Source organism: Ixodes scapularis, unplaced genomic scaffold, assembly GCF_016920785.2.
Source record: "Ixodes scapularis isolate PalLabHiFi unplaced genomic scaffold, ASM1692078v2 PGA_scaffold1__304_contigs__length_218370807, whole genome shotgun sequence".
NCBI classification, from domain to species: domain Eukaryota; kingdom Metazoa; phylum Arthropoda; class Arachnida; order Ixodida; family Ixodidae; genus Ixodes; species Ixodes scapularis.
This window is the reverse complement of record NW_024609846.1, coordinates 9,608,585-9,631,384: the sequence shown is the minus strand read 5'-3', so window position 1 is coordinate 9,631,384 and position 22,800 is coordinate 9,608,585. Positions and strand designations below refer to the sequence as shown.

The 22,800-nt window shown below is 44.6% G+C and overlaps 1 protein-coding gene across 1 annotated transcript in view; it reads right to left on the bottom strand.

The window, feature by feature from the left end:
* Positions 1-3,398: 3,398 nt before the first annotated feature.
* The window catches only part of LOC8034380 (cytochrome P450 2H2), a 120,245-nt gene continuing 100,843 nt past the window's right edge, over positions 3,399-22,800 (bottom strand). The window contains exons 5-9 of the mRNA XM_040213953.3: positions 19,939-20,243; positions 18,679-18,794; positions 13,062-13,317; positions 11,246-11,436; positions 3,399-3,766 (exon numbers count right to left, since the gene is read on the bottom strand). Of these exons, the coding sequence (XP_040069887.1) occupies positions 3,564-3,766; positions 11,246-11,436; positions 13,062-13,317; positions 18,679-18,794; positions 19,939-20,243 (1,071 nt within the window). The 3' untranslated portion in view covers positions 3,399-3,563. The remainder of the gene's footprint in view (positions 3,767-11,245; positions 11,437-13,061; positions 13,318-18,678; positions 18,795-19,938; positions 20,244-22,800) is intronic.

The window sequence follows — 22,800 nt, the reverse complement described above, 5'->3', positions numbered from 1 at the left end:
AAGCTGATTACATTTTTTTTGTAATTATATTTCTATTACTTTACGAGAGCCTCGCACACCAACTCCCGAGTGTGCGATGCAAGATTAAAATGAGATACCCAGAAACCCGTTGCAGGTGCCCTGAAGTCGCTGACGCAAATTTTGAGGAATGTATTTGGCAAAGTATTTGGATGAGGCCAAATACATTTGGTTGTATTTGTATCTTGTACTTAAATGCTTTTTTTGAAATGTAATTAGATTTGCTATTAAATACAGTTTTGACGAAGTATTTTGTATTTGTATTTCGATACATATTTGCATGTACTTTGCCCATCCCTGCGTCCGACTAAAGACAGCCTGGGCCTCTTTCTTTTTCATTTTAGACAGTCCCTTCACACGAGGGTCACGCGAAAACTGTCAACAGATATTTTCGAACCACACATGAAGCAAACTGTTTCGAACAGTCTTGGGCCGTGCCTCTAGATAATTGTGCCATTACGTCTCCAGCAATCACCGTGTGCTTTGTAGGGCCTCTCTACAGTGACTTCGCACTTGCGTGTACGGCTGAGTGACCCATACTTGCAATCCCACGAGTTTCTCGGGTGCACGCACACAACTCTGTTCCGAGTTATTATGAGGGCTCCATGCTAATGGTTCCTTTTAGTAGATGGTGTTTGCTTTGAGCAACAATGCTACCCCCAGCATCTGCTGCCACCTCAAAGCGTGCTTTCGAGCTTTCGACTGGAGTGCAATCGGGTCTCTGCAAACAGATTTGCTTCCACTGACTAGAGTGGCGGTCTCAATGCTCGTTCACGCCTATTCTACGCGGGCGCCGCAACCTCCAATTCTGAAACTTCCGGTATGCGTGAAGTCATCGCTTTCCCCTTGCCTCGACAGTAGAACGTGTTAACGTGCGAACGCATATTGTATATGAAGACAAGGAGACAACGAGCTGGGTGCAAGGCTTAACGAAAACGGTGTAGCATGCTGAAGACACGCTGTTCGCAGGGGCCAATTTACGTGTAATGCTGGGAAGAGGGGGGGGGGGGGGAGGTCTGTCGAACGATGACGTCACGAGCGAAGTGTCGCCAAAATCTATTTTGTAGACGTAATATTTGTTATATCACCAGAACTAAACCAATTTCTAGATAAAAAAAAAGCTGGTGTATGTCAATTTTTTATTTTAAAAAGTCGTATTTTTCGCCCACAATGCGCGAAGAAATGAAAGCCATAGCTGTACCACGATCGCTCAAAGCGGATGGAATTGCGCCGTCACGTACCTGAGGACGGAGGTGCGACGTGAATCGTTATCGTAGCCGACGTGGTTGGCGTAGTAGATGTGCACCGCCACCAAGGCTCGATGATCCGTGAAGCAAGTGAGTAGCGCGGGGGAAGTTTCTAAAACCATCCAACATTGCGCGTAGCAAGTGAATACAGCCAAAATGGGATTTCGCGTAACGCGAGTAATGTTTGAAAACAAATCTTTCAAGCAGACGACAGGAAGACTTTTCTTTCGTCGCGTCGTTACTGCCGGGATGCCGGAGCTCCCCGCTCGTCTCTCCCAACGCTGCGCGGCCAACGGGAAAACCCGACTTCCCTGGTTTCGCTCGAAAAGCGGAGAGAAGAAGGTTTTCGTTCCTTGGCACGCGCGGCTACGACGGACGAGGTCGAAGTTTCTGCAAAATGTCGCCTGTGAAACTATCGCATGCAAAACAAAAAAGTTGACTTTGGGGGCTCGTTGCGGACATAATGAAATAATTATCTGCAGACGCACTTCAAGCGTGTTCGAAGACTGTTTTCTTTAGGCTTATGTCTGCTTCGAACAAGTCTGCCTACAGCTTTTTTATGACCAATATAACAGGACCGTTATTCGAGAAGTAAAACCGGCTCAGACATTGCCTGAAGACTGTCTTTTGTACGATGTATTAGCAGTGGCACTGCCGAAAAGCTTAGGAACGCCGCCTCTTGATACCGGAACTCTGATTCATCAAGGCAGGGACAATCACCGTTTCTTCAGCAGTCATGGAGGATTGTCGGTAGTCCGTCTGCTCAATGTCTTCTGACCAAAAAACCGCGTCTCGATGCGACGCTTGCCGACGGTGTGAGGACAGCTGCCCCTTCTATATCGTACCATACTTCTGTTCACAGGCATACAGTGTATCTGAGGATTGCGCTAGGTTAAGACACTGTCGAAGCTCCCGCAGAATGCAGATTTGGGGAGGGTGGTGTAGTATAACGTTCAAAGGGGTTAAATGGATGCTGAACCAAACATTTTATTGTCTATAATAAGTGGCGAATGATCTTTCCACGAGCCAGCAGCCGCCGGTGTGCGTGTGCACATGCAACGAAATTGACGTCATCATATGATGTAAATGACGTTATCATATATGACGACGTCACATATGATATAAATGACGTCATCATATATGATGACGTCAATTTCGTTGCGTGTGCTCGCGCACACCGGCGGCTGCTGGCTCGTGGAAAGATCGTGCGCCACTTATTATAGATAATGAAATGTTTCGTTCGGCATCCCTTTCATGCCTCCGTAGAGTGTTATTAATGCAAAAGTATTAACTGTCCCATGGAGCTTAGCCAGCGTTGTTTGTAGCAGCGAAAAACGGCACATAAATTCCCATTGGATGAGCAAAGCGGCCTCTATATTCTGCACCTAAATTCCCATTGGCTGCGACGCGTCATGTGGCCCCATATCAATGGTGTCATCGTTGCTAAGGAGCCAGCCGAACTGCTCGCGGCGCAGCGGGAAGAGGGGGGGTCGCGGGTGTGGGTTGCCTGACGTTAGGCCTAACCTAAGGACTAACGTTACGCTTCCAGGTCTAATGTTGCGAACCGGTACGCACAGCTGTTTGACGTGAGGAGCGGGGGGCATGGGTATGCACTGGCCTAATGTTAAGACTAACCTCAGGACTAACGTTACGCTTTGAGGTCTAACGTCGTCAACCGGAACCCGTAGCTAGGGCGATGATGATGATTAGAGGACACGTGATTTCAGCACACGCCGCGCCGAGCTTCGCACTCCTGCCGCTGCCTCACCCAGGGGATGTAGCAGTCAGCAGCGAGCCAGGGCGGTCTGCGTGGCGCAGCGCCGCATCCCTGCTTCTGCTCCTCCCGACGGCAAGAATGCTTTCGCATTCGCAACTCATACGAAGTGCTTAGGCGTCCTCGGAATTTTTGTGCTCAGGGGAATAGCTAGCAGAGCAAGGGTGGAGGTATATGACGACAGAGGCGAATCAGTTGCGGTTGTTTAGCCGCAGCTGCAAGATGTTGAAAACTGAAACAAATGGGTGAGCAAACCATGACTACAAAACATGCGAAAAAGCGTTTCTTTTCTGTAAATATGAGCGCTTTCCCGCGAGGCGGTGATGTCGAGAACAGCACTTTTTGGTATAGCGGTCACCACCATTATTAGAGAGCTTTATTACATTGTTCCGATACCTCCGGTAACAATATCCGACAACAACACGATACGTTCACAAATATATGCACCCTTTGGTTTTAACACAAAGAAAACGACTAAGCAAATGCTTTGCTTGGTGTTAATTATACCCTTAGTCTTATGAAAACTAATATTTCATAACCATTTCGGTCTTTCTGCGGATGAAACGTAATTTTTGGGGCTTTGGTGTGTTGAACGTGACGCAATCTGTGACCAGGTTGATTTTCGTAGTTTCGTCTTCTGGGAACACGTCGAACTTCTGAAGAATGCTGGTCACGTACAAAAAGATTTGCGATGATGACAGTAGTTCCGATGGGCACATTCTCTTGCCTGCAACGATGATTTAATTATATTATTCACTCGTGGAAATAAAAGGGGCATCGACTACCATGCTTTTTATCCGGGTTCGTATGTCTTACTCACAACCGCGAACACCAACTTCATTTCAACGTAAATCAGCGCAATCAAAAACTACACTAAAAAATAAACGTTTTTTAAAGGTTTTTTGACGCTTCGAGAACTCTTTCAGTTCGTAGAAAATGGCTTCACCTCATTCACTATTGCCCACTGGCTTACTAGAAATTCGACTGGGAGATTAAAAAATTTTCGCAGTAAAATAATAGCTTGAAAAACCCCTTAAAGGTTTTTACCAAGAATCCTTTTAGGAGTTGCTTAAAAAATTTTAAGTGTGCATAATATCGACAAGCCGAACAACTCCTGAGATTTCTTTTTGGGAGCAAATATTTTGTGTGTGATACCAGTGCCTCCATAGAAGAGGCACTGGTATCATACACACAAACTCGTTCACACAGATTTAAAGCCTATGATTACGGCATATTCACTGCGCTTGATGGGTTTAGTCGTTGACAGGACAAGCACAAAAAGATGAACTTAGTGGCGCTGCGTTTTTGGCTGTACCCATCTGGTTCCATCGGCACGTGATGTTTACTTCGCTCTCTTATTTTGGGACAAAACGAAGAATGGTTGCAACACACCCTCAAGTTAGAACCGACTACGCACATTCTACAAAGCATAAAAGTGACACAAGAAAAGATAGGTTTCGCGAGCACAGTGTATTGTTTGTAGGGAATTGTGACCATTCCAGAAATTCACGGCGCCCCCATTGTCTTCTCGAAGCGTTAGTTCATAACTATCTGATGTACGGCACGTTAAGTAGTGTCGATATCTAAAACAAGTGCGTGTTTCTTTGACTTTTTTCGTTTTCAGAACGCAAAGAAGGCAGGACGATAACAAAGCAGAAAGCGTAGTACCGATTTAGTTCTGTGTTCTTTCTTTATGTTGTGACCTCACAATGGTCAGGGAATGGACCGTGTACCACGTCCTGGATCTACTAAGCGTCCGAGTCAGCCTGAGCGTAAGCACATCGGAACAGAGACCATCTCCAAATGGCAATCCGAGTTGGCCCTGAGGCCTGATTAATAAATACAAAAGAAGCGATAGGCAGTTTTTCGCAATACATTTAAATACAAGAAGTGTAAAAAATAAGGTTGACAATCTTGAAATTCTTTTACACTCTTTAAATATAGAATTCGATGCAATCGCACTCACAGAAACTTAGTTAAAAAACGAGGATTTGCCACCACTTCTGCGTGGTTATAGATGTGAAAATGTGCTCAGAGTTAGCGAAAAGGGGGGGGGGGGCGGTACAGCTATTTACGTAAAAGATAACCTACAATATCAGATTATAGAAGATTTAACAACAATAAATGATGATGTAGAATGTTTGATTGTTAAGTTCCCACATACTGTAGTCGCAGCTGTGTATAGGCCGCCAAACGGCAACGTGCTTGCGTTTATGTCATTCATTAAAGCCTTATTTTGTGCTCTGGGGCCTAACCTACCATTTATGGTTCTTGGTGATATGAATATAGACTCTGCTTTGGATGACGGATATGCGAGAGAATTTAGAGATCTTATTCAACAATACGCCTGTAGCAACGCCATAACGTTGCCTACTAGGGTTACCTCAGCCACTGCGACATCACTTGACGCATGTCTAACAAACATAGAATGTAACCAGATCTCAGCTGGCGTTATCTTGCACGACATAAGCGACCATTTACCTATCGTTTGCATCGCAGCTCTCTCAACCGCGAAAAGTAATCTAAATAAAGAAAAACGTTATCGCCGCAAAATAAACGAAGAAACGCTAAGAATTTTTGGTTACTTAATAGATCAAGAAAACTGGGAAGACATTTATAATGAACATGATCCGACAAAATCCTATAATCACTTCCTGTCTAAATTTGAACGCTGTCATTATATAGCATTTCCTCTATGCGAAACTAAAACAAAGCCTAAAATGATTAGAAAACCGTGGATAACAAATGATTTATATAAAAGAATAAAAATAAAAGATCGCAAGTACCATGCCTTCATACGTCATCGCGATCTAAGTTTACTGTCTGAGTTTAAAAAATTTAGAAACAAGTAAGACTCTGACTTAAAACAAGCAAAATGTGAGTATTATAAAAATAAATTTCACCATATTCACAATGACCATCGAAAAGTTTGGAATACAGTAAACGATCTAACAAACAAAAAGCAAAAACGCAGTAGTGTCACGGAACTGATAATCGATAATATAAGTGTGGCAGGGAAAGAGCTCGCAGACGCTGTGAATTCGCATTTTATCAAATCGGCTAAAAATACAACGAATGATGACTGTGCAACATAAAAAACTCAACAAAATTCGATTATGCTTGCTCCAGCGACTTATGAAGAAATTTATAAAATAATAAATAGTTTAGATAACAATGTGGCTGCAGGTGAGGATGGAATTAAAGCTTTACCAATTAAATGCACCGCTTGCATAACAAGTCCGGTATTATCGAATATAATAAATAAGATGCTAGAGACTGGTGAGTTCCCTGAGGAGCTAAAAGTTGCAAAAGTAATCCCTGTGTATAAGGGCGGAGGAGAAACTGAAGTTAATAATTAAAGGCCGATATCTGTTCTCTTTCTGTTTTCAAAGATATTTGAACGAGTTATCAATGAGAGGCTAAATAATTTTTTTCAAAAATTTCAAATTATTTCTAAGTTCCAGTATGGATTCCAGAAAAGCAAGTCCGCCGAATCAGCCCTGATTTAAATAAAAGATAAAATAGTTGAGAATATTGAGAGAAAACTTGTCACTGTAGGTTTATTTTTAGACCTAAAGAAAGCTTTCGACACCGTACAACCAGGGTATCTTACTTAAGAAACTTGAAATGTACGGAGTACGCGGAGTGGCGTTAAAATTAATTAAAACATATCTCACAAATCGGTACCAATACGTGTGCGTAGATGATATGATATCTAGTAAAATTAAAATACGTTACGGGGTTCCTCAGGGCTCTATTTTGGGGCCGACGCTATTTCTAGTGTATATAAATGATATAACGGATACACCAGGTTGCCCCGAGATGACAATGTATGCAGATGACAGAAATGTGTTTTTTTTCCAGGTTTAAAAAAAAAGAATGTAGAAAAATTAGCCAATGAATATCTTACAAAACTATCCAAATAGTTACAAAAAATAGCTTAAGCCTCAATACCAATAAAACTAAGTATCTGATTTTTAAGCCAACGGGGAACCGAGATGACAGCATTATAAACATCAAATTTGAAGGCACGGTACTTGAGCAGGTGGTTGAACAAAAATTTCTAGGTGTTTGGTTCACTGAGGACCTTTCTTGGAATACGCACGTCAGCAAACTAAAAGCCGACTTGTCCCGAGTTACAGGCATGATTTATAAAATTCAAAATCTAATTCCTGTCTGGCTTAAACTAACGTTATGCTACTCCTTATTTTATTCTAGGATCAGTTACGGCATCATGGTGTGGGGTACAACAACAGCTACAAACTACAATAAACTAATCATTTTACAAAAAGATACTACGGATATGTGAAAATTACAGAGACGACATAAGGATTTTAAGAACGCAGCCACTCTTTAGCAAGTATAATATTCTTAAGGCAAATCAAATTTATTATTTCAAACTGTTGCAATTGATACATAGAAATAGGCTCCACTCGACGCCCATTACCAGTTCTAATCCATACTTATTACGAAACCCAATTCGAAAAACACCATACGTGAGAACAAACTATGGTCGACAAGCATCACATTATCAGATCACTAAAATGCTTAATAGAACAGATATCAACATAAACTTTGACCAGCCGTTTGGTAGTTTTAAACATTTTTGCAGAAACATTCTAGTGGCAAGCATTTTCTTTGGTATAATTTTTTTTCTGGGTGTAACGTTGTGCACTTTTTTTCTGCAGTTCAAACTTGCATTGCAGTATCTGTTTCACCTTTTGAATATTGTGTTATTGCCCATCAACAAAGTGTGCAGATGTTTTTGTTTTTATCTTCAAAGAATTGTTTGACCTGTTTTTGTGAACGCCTCATTTCGTGTTTATTAATGATATCATCAGTTATGTTATCTGTGGAAAGCGTTGTTTTATCTCGTTGCAGCGGTTATTTTTTATCTATTTTCTTTGTTTGATTGTAACTTTTGTTGCTGCATGTTGAACGGTACGATCGGGGGGGGGGGGGGGGGGCAGAGGCTATGTCAGGCATTGTGCCTTATCTCTGCCCCCTCTGTGGAAACATCTCCGCAAAACAAATAAAGAAAAAAAAATCTATTGGAAAATGAGGTGCGGCGCAATCGGTGCAGCTGTCCCACAGAGGCTCTCGGAACTTCGGAAAATCTAGCGCGATATCAGAATGTTTGTTTAGACTTTGTTGTAAACTTTAACGAAACATTCAAACTAAAGTCTCACTCAAAACAAGTTATACAGATTGTGATATGGTGATAATATTCATATAGAGTTCTGTTGAGTTTTATATAATTGATGCGCGCTACCACTAAACCTCGACGCAAAATTCAAAGGCACGGACACACGTGTCTGCCTATTCATGGTTTTCAATGGACCATATGGCAATTCTCAGGCGCTCACTCAGCAGATAAAGACGAGTCAAAGGGCCACGGAAACGATATGACGTAACCCTCTCGCTCTCTACCCCTCGCTTCAAAATCGGCCTGCAAGAAGCGCTATGCGCATCGCACCCGTGACGTCAAGGGCCTCTTCACTGTCAAGGGTGCTTTAATTGCGAGCATTGCCACTTGGTGGTGTCCACGCGTGACGATCTCGCCTAATATTAATATCCAAGGACTGTGCGCCCTATGGCCGATACTCCGTTCACCCTTAAGCTAAGACTAGAAGCTCCGTCTTCAGCGCGAGCTCGCTGGCTTCCCGAGTGCTTTGGTTACGCGTGCCTGCGTGTTCACACTTAGCAAGGGCAGAAAGTTCGCGCTGAAGGCGGAGGTTCTAGTCTCAGCTAAAAGAGGCCCTGCAAAGCGTTTCTGTTTATTTTTTCTTATATTTTGCATCGCGGTCGCTCGAACCATAAAAATAAAATACAAAAGAAATCTAATGCATTTTCATCGTAATATGTGAAATAAGTTAATATTTTGAGCACACTTTTTATTGTTGATGACGCCTTTGGTCTGCACCAATAGAGAATCGAAACGACAAGAGCGTACAACAACCACGCGATCTTCCTAATTGTTTGAATTAACATCCCGTTATAAAGATGTGAGCGCTCCACCGCTTCACGGGTGTTCCGAGAAAAGAATCACGGGCCTGAAAACAACAGAAGTGGTAACGTGCACCTATTTGAGCCAGGCCTACCTATATCATTCCATGCCGTCATTATCCGACGTTCTAGACCTGAGTCGTCACTGAATGCTCGTATTTGACACTGATAGTCGCGCCTTTCAAAGCAGCACTTGGTCTCTTTCGTCCTTTTGCAGAGCCCCTTGGTCAACGGAGCAGGGGGATCGGTGGTCGAGTGCGCTAGCGCACACAACTCGGAGCACGTCGACCGAAAGCTCGCGCTGCAGAATTCCCAGGGATCCTGGGCTCAATCCCCACCCCTGCCCGTTTCGATCTGGATGAGCATCCTACCGGCGTGCGGTCGTGTATCACTATTCTCTGTTTCATACTTAGCGTGCAACGCTGCCAAAGCTACTGGCGCGAGCGCGGGGCTTCCTCTATAGATTTGTTTGCTCGAGAACTCGTGCAAATGATCAACGAGATCAAGCCCCACGCTCGCGACAGTAGCTTTGACAGCGTTGCACGCTAAGTATGAAACAGAGTATACTGCGTGCTGCACGTTAAAGACCCCAGGCTAGCGGTTGCACTGCACGGCTAAATTTCTAATCTACAGCGAGTGACTGGTCGCCACTTTGAAATGGCTGACCAACTACACGCTGTCTAAATATCCACATAACACCAATTATTATCTGAAGGAGCATATACATATAGCTTCCCCATAACGTCAATCGCGGCCATGCCGTTTTTTTTTGTGCTGTCAGCGTCTTGTTTGCCGTGTTAATTTCACATCGAAGAAGTACGAGCTCGATGGAACCAGTAAGTAGCAATAGGCGTCAGTACGCAGCAATGGCGACACCTGTAAGCTATGTATATAAGGTATTCACTAGGTGCAATCTTTGAGCACGTTATTCACAGCGCATCCTGGAGGACCGGAAAAGGGGGGGGTGGGGGGGTAATGGTATGGCTGGATTGACAGAGATCCTCGCATCCCCAGATCAAACTCCTACCTATCGTCTGCCAAGAACGGCGAATTTTATGGTGCGGAGTGCACGTTGCGGAAGCACCGTGGAAGCTTTGCGATACTGTTCAAGCCAGAGTTGTCTATAGGGGGTATTCACTGGACGCCATATTTGAGGGCGCTGTTTCAAGCACATGCTCAGAACAAGCTCATATTAATAGGCTGCCAAGACCGGCAGTCTTGATGGTGTGGGATGCGCGTTGCAAAAGAACTGTGGAAGCTTGCCGTCAGCACGCGCTCAGCAGTCGCGCACACAGCTATGGCCGCCAGTGAATGCTCTCTATTAGCGATGTGCGCGACCAAAAACGCCACTGCGGTCAATTTTTCACAAATGGCGAACCACGGGCATATGAGCATTGTCAGATTGTCAACTTTGATGGTGTTAGTTTTGGATTGCGATGGCTCCTAGCTTCCACTGTGCTTTTTAAACTCACCATCGAACTCGTCGTCGCACCTGATGCTAAGTAGCCAGGGTAACAACTCGTGACGTGACGACGAGGCATATCCCGGTCGTGACGTCACGGATGGAAACCCTAACAGGGCACCATCCAAACATCTCGGCGGTAATACCTTTGCACTGTGCTTCCGTGAGTGGCGCTGGGGCGGGAAGCATTGAACGTTATAACTAAATCGGCTTCCCAAGTATTGAGAAACCGTCCTTATTTGTTTTAAAAGTAGTTTGTGTGCGTGTGCGACAGAAATATTGTTGTTTCTAGGGTGCTGACACAACGTTGTTTCTGGCTGAGCAACAAAATAAGAGCTACAACTTTGTTTCGTACCCAGTTAGGCATAGGTCAATGCCACAAGCGCGAGAGCAAGAGGTCCCTGTTTAAAAGCGTCCTACCACAGAACGAGCATTCACGCTTCAAATGCGCGTCCATTAGGAGCCTATGCTTCTAGCTTTGGCCGCAATCTCACCATAAGGTTGAACAAAGTGTAGAACTTAGTCGCACCAAAATTTTCTTGAGCATTTCCAACCATCAGAGCCTGAGATGCAGACGCTAACTTCGGTTATAGTGCTACACTATACACAGCGCCATTGTGACATGCTGTCAAAATGGCGTTTATGTAATTCCAAAATCCTCCATCTGAAATGTACAGGAAGACGACGAAGGAGCGAGCGGGATATTTGAGAACTCCTTCTCATCCATTTTTGTCTTACCTGCCGAGAAAGCCATAAGATAGTCCGGTTTGGGCAAAACCTTGGTACCCGACTCGTCGAGGAATCTCGTTGGGTCGAACTCTTCAGGGTTCTTCCACAGGTTGGGGTCCATGTGCACGGCCCAGAGGTTTGCGATCACCACGGTGCCCTTGGGAATGAAGTAGCCTTCGATCTCCGTGTCCTCTTCGGCCCTGAGATTTCAGAGGGAATTGTAATCAATGGATAATATAGAGCCATCGAGACAAAGCGATTCTTATATATCGGTGGCCGATACTCCACAAATTCTAAAATAAGACAGCCCGGTTCATTGAAGACGGTTTTAATAAACTCACTCTAATTGAAGTCCTTGAGCACTGTAATCGGTAAACGTGACTATGGACGATAAGAAGTCGAGTATGTTGTTTTTTTCTGTTTTGTTTTGTTCTTGTGGAGAAATCAACATATTCGGCTGTGAATCATTGAGTGGGCCAAATTATAGTATACACCCCTAAAATATTTCTCTTTTTGGGAACACTTAGATGCCGGAGAGAAAGTATAAGGTCGATCTTCTCCACACAATAATTAATAGAAACATCCGTTACATTCATATCGACATTTATTATTATTAGTTTTTAATCTCCAGCCAAATTTGATATTGTTGCCATGAGTCGATCTTGTCGTCTCTTGGACTGTCAGACGTCGTGTCGTCAAGGAGCGAAAATACGAGAAAAGGAAAGCCAGGGAACGCATGAGCGATAACATCGGGCGCGTCGCGGAAGTGCGCGACAGTATCCATGGCAACCGGTGCCTGCGTGCCTACGTCACTTCCTTGCGGCGACGCGTCGCTCGGATTTGGTCAATACAGATCAGCGCTGCAGGCGTTACAGAAAAAAAGTAATGAAATACGTAACTCGTTACTTGCAAATACAAGGAACTCGTTACCGATCTACGTTATCTCAGAACAAAAGGAACGCGTTACCATTACCGTTACTGATAAAATGTAGCGTACGTTACTTTTACTTTGCTTTTTGAAATTATAAATTAACACGTTTTAATCTTTTGACATTAAAGATATGCATAAGCGCCATATTTAAAGAAAACTTATTGTCATGCAGAAGCTGAACATAATTACCTTTTTTTATGGTTTCACCTAAATATTTAAAAAAAACGCAAAAGAAAAACGGCAAAAATTAAAAAAATTCGCATGACTTGACGCCTAAAAACACAAAAGGAATTGAAGTGTAATTTTGTCAACCTTTGGAAGAATATGTAACGAGTAACGTAACTACGTTACCGCTACTCGAAATGAGTAACGTATATACGTTACCCGTTACAGCTTTCGAATATGTAACGAGTACGTTACTACCATACCAGTAGCGCTGTTGCTTGTAACGCTTTGCCGCCAACACTGATGCAGGTACTAGTGAGCTTTAGTATTGCCTATACGAGCAAACGCAAGTGTTATGAGTTTGCGTTAGCGTTCTATGTCTCACGCTGCGCATGCGCGAAGTCGCGATGCGCCAATCTAAGGCCGCGGTTTAGGCTCCACGCACGCGAAGTCTGTAACACGCAACGCTAACGCAAACGCACAGGGCTTGCGTTCGCTCGTATACGCAGTACTAAAACTCACTAATGCCGCGCGGTGCGCTTGCGGCGCGCCTAGCGGCGAGCGGCTAGTGTCGCGCAGCGACCACTTTTACCGTTCATGTGTTCCATGCTTTACAGCGCTTGTGTCAATTCACAGACAAAACGCTTCCTCCAGGTTGCACAAAACAGCGAACGGGTGTCCAATGAAATATAACGACCACAGAATGGATATAAGAAGAACGGCCGTTACCCTCTCGGTATTCCCACGGGCGCCACGGGCTTCCAGCGGTGCATCTCCCAGACGCACGCCATTGTGTAGGGCATCCGATGGCGGTCCTCCCACGTCGGCTGGCGCTCCTGGCCGATCACTTCGTCGATCTCGGCCTGCATCCGCTTCTGGATGTCCGGCTTGTCGGCACAGTTGAGCAGCTGCCAGAGGACCATGCGGTTGATGGTGTTGGTGCCGGCGCCGAAGAAAGTCAGCACATTGCCCGGAATGTACTCCGCTGCGTCGACAAGGGGATCGGACGACCGATGGGGAAATAACCCTTCAGGAAAGTGAGGTCTCGAAACGTGGCACCATTAACAGAAATAACGGTACAGAATACTCCGTGTTGTATGCGTATGCCTTACGACGAGTCAAGAAAGTGTAGCAATTTAGTAGTAGCGGCGTCGTTGCCTTTTCAAATGTTTTAATTAATCATTTTCATTATGTCCACCATATTCTCCAGAATGTAAAGTAGGAGATCAAGGTATCAATAACTCCCCACCTTGGGAATACTCCCCTGCACTTACGGTACAATCACAAAAATTCTATCACTTTTTTTTTTTTTTAATGGCGGCCATTTGTACAAGGAGAGCCCATTTCAGGGCGTACCCTTGTGTTGTGATGGAAGCTCTTAGAAGCCCACGACTCGCGAACTTGCTCTAGGGAGTCTTTCTCTATTAAGTTTCTTCTAGTTATCTATGAAAAAGAGGCTACTGTTTTCGTACTTACGGCGCTTCAGAGCAGGTCTCTGAGGTCTATCTCACTAGTTGCGCGCAGTGCTGTCAAAGCCACGGGTTGGAGAGAGATTATGAGTGGCGGGCGAAACTCTGAAGGGGTGGAATGCGACGTCGGAGTGTACAAACGAAGGTCTGTGTAAGAGAGGAGTTCCTCCTTCCCCTTCCCTTCAACTGCCAGTATTACAATCACAGCCACCTACCTTTGGTAAATGAGTCATTCATGCACTCGGTCGTTTATTTTTTGTGCTCATGAACGGCGGCGGGTTGCTAGTAATGATGCAAGTCAATTACAGAAGTGCTAGCAGACCGAAAAAATCACAACAACGAAAATAACAAAAATGATTCCCGGTGCTGGTCCTAAGCCTCCGCAAGAGGCTTAAGAACACGTCTGTTGTCAGCCGGCCCTCCTTAATTGCAAGTGTGTGAACCGGTCTTAAGCCCCCAGGCGACAAAGGCCTGTCAAATGTCATGGTCGGTTGAACCATCAACACGAAGCCATCGAAGGTCAATACAAAAAGGTGGACAGGAAAGGGCAAGGGGTGAAATGATAGGATTTAATTAGCTACCACGCCGTTACAGGTGGATCGGGAGTGATCACTGCGTGTCTAGATGAGATTAAACCGGGATAGTGATTAATCCCGGTGCGGATTAAATTACATTTGTAAATAAGATGGGATACTCCCTGCTCGCTATCACGGTTGCTTTTGAAATTTTATCGTAAATATGTTACGTCCAGTTTGTCATACCTGTGTTTGGGTAAAGCCATATTTTTTGAAAGGGGGAGTTTGGGAAATGATTTTACACGTGTTCTGTGATTGTTAAATCTCAATCGAAAAGGTGTGCTGGTCTGACCCGCGTACGTACTGGTCAGCCCAGGTGCTACATGTCAGCAGGTATATAATATAGCTTGTGCCCCAGTTTAAGGTTTCGTGGATTATGTCGTTAAAATGGGAATTCGTACTGTCTACCGTGGTTTTAGGTTTCACGTGTTGGCACACCTCGCAATTCGTTTTTCCGCATGGGCGACCGCTAGTGCTTTCAGTGTAAGTTGTATTAAACTAACTGTGGCGTCCCTAAGGTTGCGTGATCGTCTCTAGATTTCTCGGGAAACGAAACGAATAATTATTTCGAGGCGCTCACTTTGCCGTAAAATGTTAAATTATTTTCTAACGTGGCTGCGACGTTCGGAGACTTTTTGTTGAAAGTGAGTACGAGGTCCGCCCGACGCTCTTCTGTCTGAGGGCTCCTCTCACATAGCTAGAGGCAACGATCAAGGGTCTGCGCCTTACTGATCCCATCGTCTTATGATCTTTTCCGTGTACTTCTGTTCTTTCAGGACTTGCCGTAATTGATCTGTATTGGTTTCAAAATCGTCGTTTAAACGTAAAACATATACGTTTAAACCTGCTTTCAAAAACCAACAACTCGTGGAAGTCGACTTCACTGCTTTATATGCAGCGGCATCCTAGTCTATATCTTTCTTCTGTCCCTCTCTCTTTCTATATATATATATATACATATATATATATATATATATATATATATATAAATAAAGTAATGAAGTTGCACATCAAAGCGTATTTGCTGTACTAAAGCATTTATTGAGTCGACGTTTCGGCGTGAGATAGGGCTTCTTCCAGACTGGTCGCCAAAATTGGTTACAAAGTGGTTTTCGATCTCCACACCTGGGTCAGGACACTGCCTAAGTAGAGCGAGCACATGTAAAATCATTTCCCGAACTCCCCTTTTTAAGACATATGGCTTGACCTAAACGCACATTTGACAAACTGGACGTTGCATTTTTACAATCTAATTTTACAAGCGACCGTGATCGGCAGCAGAAAGAATCGCATCTTATTTACAAATGTAATTAAATTCGGGCCGGGATTGATAAAAAAAAGCAAGTATAATGTCATCTATGCATGCAATAATCACCCTCAATCCACCTGTAACGGAGTGAATGTAGCTAAATCAATCCCATCAATTCAACCCTTGCCTTTTCCCGTGTACCTTTTCGTATTACGCGTCGATGGCCTAGTGTCGACGGGTCAACCGGCCATGACCTTCGACAGGCATTTGCCACCTGTTGCTCCTTTGTTTTATGTTCTGGAACTGTCGTTTACTTTACGATTTTTTTTAAATTTTTTTTAGTAGGGAGATAATCTTTGAGCGTTGACCAAGCGTAATTGGCTTTCTTCGACCAGGGTTGCTGTCGAATTAGAAAATGTTACACGTGACGGCACACGTGATATGACCCAGGGAGTAAACCGATCACAACTGTGTAACAAATTTTTGCAACCAGAAGCCTGGCCTGACTCAGGCGGAGGCGTCTACTCATTAAATGTCATAAAACACCACCAACGCTTGGAAGTGTGACTTCATTACCTTATATTCTTCTGCATCCTACGCTATATCTATATAAATATATTTATAAAAAAGAGAGCTAGGCTTCCTCTCGAACCGTAAAAAAACCTTTCTTGTTTTTGTTCAGTCCCTGGATCTTTGTTGTACACACACACACACACACACACGCACACACACACACACACACACACACACACACAAACACACACGCATATATATATATATATATATATGCAGGGTGTTTTTTTTTAAGCTTAACAGAATTTTTAAACAGAAACCATGAAAGGTAGGTTAATGCGGTCTGCGCAGGTGAGTTATGCGGCAAGGGGGACATAGTTTAGGGGGTCAATCGTAACGATCGGTCGGCTAATTAGTTAAAATTCGTTAATTAATTTTTTTTATTAGTGAAAATAGACATATAGCTCCAATTGCAAACTTGCTCAGCGTCACCAGAAACCACTAAATCAGTAATTTTCAGAAAGACTTTGAACGCCTGAGAAGCGTAGTTGTGCACTAAAGTTACCGCTCGTGGAGCAGGTACAAGGCTGGGGTTAGATAAGAGACGGAAAAATTGCGCGGGCGCCTTATCGCAACCGCTAGCTTTGTACGTGCTCCATGAGTGCTAACTTTAGTGCACTACTACGCTCCTCACGCGCTCAAAGTCTTTCTGAAAATGACTGATTTAGTGGTTTTCGATGACGCTGAGCAAGTTTCTAATTGGAACCATATGTCTATTTTCATTAATTAAAAAGTTCATTAACGAATTTTAACTAATTAGCCGACTGATCGTTACGATTATCCTCCTATAATATGTCCCGCGCAGCAGAGATTGGTTGCACCATTTCTCCACGGGGCGCGGTGCTGTCGGGGCCGAGATGCGCTCCGACTGCAAACCGAAACTTAAAAACCCGTTGAATTTGTGCGGTCTTTCAGAAATCCGTAAAATGCTTCGCGTGCTTTCTATCGTTCTGCAATTTGTTGATTTCGTGTTTTTCGATGATGCTGAGCAATTTTTAATTGAAACCATGCCCTTAAACACAACATTAAAAAAGTTAATTACGCAAAAATGATTAGCAACCTAATTAGTCTGGACTTTCATAATTTTTCTAAATAGGCCCCTGGCCCAAAACCAAAACGACAAAAGCTCTTTTTTTTTTTTTTTTGCGACGCGTAGTTTTTGCAATATCGAATTCGTTCACCTTTCGTGAAACACTCTGTATATATATAAATAACCGCGAGCTTTATTTTCTAGGGCAGCGTATACTGCCGGAAGTCGACGTTAGCCCACCAGAATTGTATATATGTATACTTTTTTTATTTTATACTTAATATGTATTATCACGTAATTTGTTGCGGTTTAAATTGTTATCAATCATTAACCTTTCAATCTACTAATTCCACCAGTTTAGTCAACTCCTACTTTTTGCCGTATCCTCCAGCTGCCTAGTTCGAGCTCCCCCTGTGTATCTGCATAATTTGAAAATATTCTGCGCACTAAAAAAGTCTGTGCGTCTACTTTCACGCACCACGCTCTGAGAGCCAATCACCGCAACTTACGGAGGCAGCTCAGCGAATGACGATGCCGAAACATATGTTTAGAGTCTAGACCAAAAAATGCAGCGTGAGTTGTGACATTAAGCAATGTAAAACGTCACTCTTGCATTGCTTAATGTAACAACCGAGACTGCGTTTTTTGGTCTAAACATATATTTTGGCATTGTCATTCGCTGAGCTGTCTCCGAAAGTTGCGGTGATTGGCTCTCCGAGTGTTGTGCGGGAAAGCAGACTCAAGGGCTTTTTTTAGAGTGTGGCACTCTCGTCACTGCAGCGTTTCTTATGTTACCGCTGAATAAAGCGGCACCGAAAGTGCTTCATCATGGCGCTCAACGCCTTTGTGTGTTTGATATCACCTTAGACCAATCGCACACAGCCAATGCGCCGCGATGCTGTTTTTTTCCTGCGCGTGGCAGGTTTAGTCGGCGTCGGTAAGCTCCCTAAGACAACCAGCGCCATGACGATGCTTCTCTAGCGCAGCCTGATTGCCTGTTTCGGATCGTAGCGTAGGATCCGGTCGGATTTAAAGAGAAACAAAGCATAGTTTGGCCTGGAATATAAAAATTGCGGTGGCTTAACTCGGCTATGCCGGGATATAAGTAGCGTGAGCTTATGCGCACAAAATGAGAGGCGCTATCAAGCGGCTCGGGTGCAGCGTCAGACTTGGCTACTGCGCAACGGAGGCGCACAGCTGGGCACGCGGCGGCGCCAGTGCGTCTGCCGCGGTTATGACGTGACTCCTCTGGAATGTGCAGACTGGCGAGGCGCGCGCGGTGGCGGCGGAGAGCGCGGCGGCGGCGGCGGCGGCGGCTCCGGCGCGCCAGCTGTGCGCCGTGTGACGTCACTGCTCCTCGCGCTTGCGGCGCACGGCTCTTTGGGAGCCACGCGAAACTGCTCAACCTCGGTCAGTGTAGCTAACGCTATAATATAGCATTTGCGCATACTTTTGAAGTAAGGCGACGGACGCTTCTCGTGATCCATCGTCTTCTCTAAGTAGCTCTTGATGAAACTTTGGTCGTCGGTTCCGTCGTGCGATAGCTGGTATTCCTTGGTGCATTGCCTGGAATAGAAGCCAATACCCGCGTTATGCGTGTTGCAGCGACACTTTATAGGATAATTGACCTTTCAGCTAAAGCATATATCCAGGGTTTTAAGAACTGCAAGATTTATTTTCCGGGCGAGACAAGAGAACAGTTAACCACGTAACCAGTAATCAATGGTAGAGGCGAATACAGATCGTTAGAGGAAGCATCCTCTCGAAAGCATAGGCTTTTCTTCAAAACTCTATCGATATCTCCCCGCAGTACTCATGTACGCGAAGGGTGCGGCAGTACACAAGACAGCGGCACTCCGGTTCTATCGTATTTTTGCCGGAACTTCTACGACCGACCGCGGGGATCGCGACATCCGACAGCGTGACACTCTGGATTTTATGACGTAATTTGTGGACACTTCGGAACCATTTTATAAATAGGTCGCTAAACACACCAGTCGCAGCAGAGGGAATAATTGGATCATATGGTTTATAATGCGCATGATAAAATGCGGCAAAAAAGGCAAGGACCATAGACTATTTGAACAAGAGTGCCTTGTCTCGATCAACATGTCTGTGGTCCCCGATTTTCTCGGCGCCCTTTCCAATCAGCACTTGTCACAGACGTTAAAGTTGAGGCTTGGGCGATTTAGTACATACTTCGCAATTAAAAACAGCGCGAAAAGACGAGGACCAGACAAAGAAGTGACACGGACGCAGCGCTGTACAACTGAGTTTATTGAACTCAAAATCGCAATATATCCTTGCGTTGTCGCGAACAAAAGAGAAGAAAAAATTCAGCCCACGTAATACATCACCAATAAAAAAAAAAAAAATGCGCCATGACACAGCTGTACAGAGTATGTGCTGAAAACAGGCAAGTCAGGGCACTAGAAAATTTATCTCTGCCTGAAAGGGCCACTGAAGGACTGCTTACACATGCTGCACTCAACCTCGCTATCTCAACAGGCTTAGAATTTCTCAAATCAGCACTTATTCAGCACTCGAGGGCTGAGTAAGTGTTCGACGAGGACCCGCTTCCTGCCCCGAAAAATGGCGACCATCAATGTCCGTCTCAGTTCTTTGTCTGGTCCTCGTCTTTTCGCGCTGTTTTTAATTCCGAAGTTGTTACAGACGCGTTCCATGCATCATAGGTGGAACGATCGCTCACCTGATGTAGTCCAGGATGTTCTGAAAGGCATGCCTCATGTCGTGGATCCTCGTGAAAGGCAAGTGAGCCCAGAAAGTGTACATCCATGTGGGAAGAAAGATAACAAGCGACCCGGACGAGAGGGCCCTCCCTGCGCCGGCCATGTTCTCGTCCAGGTAGGTGCGTCGAGGGTCGTCGTAGTCGTAGCGGCTTCCGAACAGGAGGCCCGTGATTATGTTCGATATGCTGGGCACGGTGTACTTCCTGATCAGAACGGGCGCTCCGTCCAGTTCTGAAATTCGGTTCACAAGGTACTGGGCCTCGTCCTGCGTTGAGAAGGGAAGAAGAGAAAGTTAGCCATGGCGGGAAAATATGGCCCGCTCGTCTACCGCTAGCCTACTGCTCTGTGGAGTGCTGGGGGTACCAAACACTTTGATATACGGAAATATATAAACCGTTGACGCAGCTCGGATAATCTTTTTGAGAGAGCAACGCGGTCTACGCTTGGACAGTACTTGATACCAGTGTTGCGGCCATTATAACTCCATTCCGGGGAATAGACGTATTGCTAAATTACCGTGCCATCAGCGAAAATTCTGAAAATGTAGGTGCAAGCGCCGCACGCGCTCGGCTTTTTGCATATAAAAGATTGGAAGTAAGTAACCAAAATAAGGTGCTGACGAACGTGCATGCAAAATGACGTTTGTTTTTGGCTTTTGTTTTTTAATGACTACTTCTGCAGACGCCAGTACGTGCGGGGCTTGAACATACATTCCCAGAATCCTTGTTGACGCTTCGGTAGTTTAGGAAGATGTCTATTTAATTTGAGAATAATTTCATTTTTTTTTTATCCTTTAGTAATGAGGACAATAGGACTATTCCCACTCATGGAATGGCTGAAACGTTCTATTCCGTTCATAGAATTTCTTTATTGTGTTCTTATTTTTCATCATTGAAAAATTAGCAACATGAACGTCGAAGGCTGAATCACCTATTCGTTATAAAAACACGACGTTTCAAGTAGCCACTCTGACCACGCGCTAGCGCTGCAACAGCAGGTCGTAGGTCCTACCTAGATATCGACTCACTTTTCATAAGAACCGAGCCTCTTCCATTTTCACTAAATTCCGGGCAAAACGCATCTAATAGACCCTTTTCAAACGTCCCTGTCATTGCCAGTTCGCCATTGCATGATCACGTACTCAGAGCGTGTGTTGGACACGAGGGCCCCATCAGCGTTTGACACGAACTCAACTCAGCATTTATTCACCACTCGAGTGCTGAGTAAGTGTTCGACAAGGACTCGTATTCAATCACCCGCTTCCTCCCCCAAAAATGGCGACTATCAATGTTGCTTGATGAACTTTTGAAAACGCTCTATTCTATTCCCTTTCCATTCCTTCCAGCGCTGCCGTCATTCCATTGCCATTCCATTCCGGGGTCGTGGAAGTGTGGAATCGTTTCGGAATCATTCCAACCTTGTAGTGGAAACTCCGGAACACTGCTTGATAGGGCGTGCTCGGTCGAGGTACATACATTTCGGAGTATGACTTTGCAACTTTATAAGATTTGCAAAAAGCTGGCAGCACATTTGGTGACCTATGGTGTCACAAAGCTTTGAGGAGCGCCTCTATATTACTAAAACGTTCGTGCTACGTACAATCGGAGAACATACGCAACGCAGGAGCACTGCTACTGAGATTCATGATCGTATCGCTTTTTGATTGTTCTGGAGGATGCGACATGTCTAAACTAAAAAAGAGGGCTTTTATTTACTTATTTCGCAAGCAGAAGGGCTTTCCAAATAAATATAGCCGAATTGTAACTCATACATTGATGTCCCGCCCAAAACGTCAACTAAACGATAAACGAATTGATAATACGGTGTTACCGCCCTGGTACCCGGAAAAAACCAAGCCCACAGCTTGCCATCCTACGCTCGCGAACGCCATGGTACATTGGCCCAACGTCGCTAAGACTACCATCAATCACCTAAACGTCGTGACATAATTTTTGTGTGAACTCTTCGCCCGAAGGCCTGTTCTCGATGCCGAGAGAAAGCGGGAGGAAAAAAGGATGTGACGAAATCAATATCCAATTTCGGTTTAATCGGCACGCCCAGTTCTCAGATGTTTCGGCTTCAAAAGTGTAGATAGTTGGGCAGGAGAGGCTATGGGCTGGAGTATATTTGTTGAAACTATGAGGCACGCGCGCTAAAAGAAAGCTAGGACGAAAAAAGGAAGTAAAACGAACGAGAATGATGGCGCTCCGGCTTCGTAGCGATGTCGTTTGATATGCCAGTATTGCTGAGTAAACCCGTTTTTTTTTTATATTGAAGCGTCAACATTTAACGAAAAGACCCATAAAAGAGGTGCCGAAACTCGGGACCCGACAGCATCGGACGGTAAGACGTCGAAGGTTGCCTAAGGACGCCAGCATGAAAAGACTCAAATAGAAACGTAGAATCCAATGAACACAGTAAACGAGACTGCGTTTTGAGATCGACTCTACCTTGGAACGCAAAGCACTCATGGAAGAAGAGATCAGGATCCTTCTCGCACGGTTGAATAGCATACATGGTCAACTGAAAGAAAACGACTTAGCCATCGAGCCATCGCTAACTGACGAAGAATAGGAGCAGGAGTTCGAGCGGACTATTGAGTACGACGACCGTGTCGCCGCGTAATCCGCGCGACTAAGCTTCAGATTAAACATCATAAGCGAAGAAATAGCCATGAGATACGATCAAGCACGCCAAAGTGGCAGTGAATTACCACGGCCAACGGTCATGGTTAAGCTTCCGAAGCTCGAGCTTTTGATTTTAAAGGGGGTTGTCGACAGTGGCAGCCCTACTGGGAGCAGTTTGAACAGGTGATCGACAAA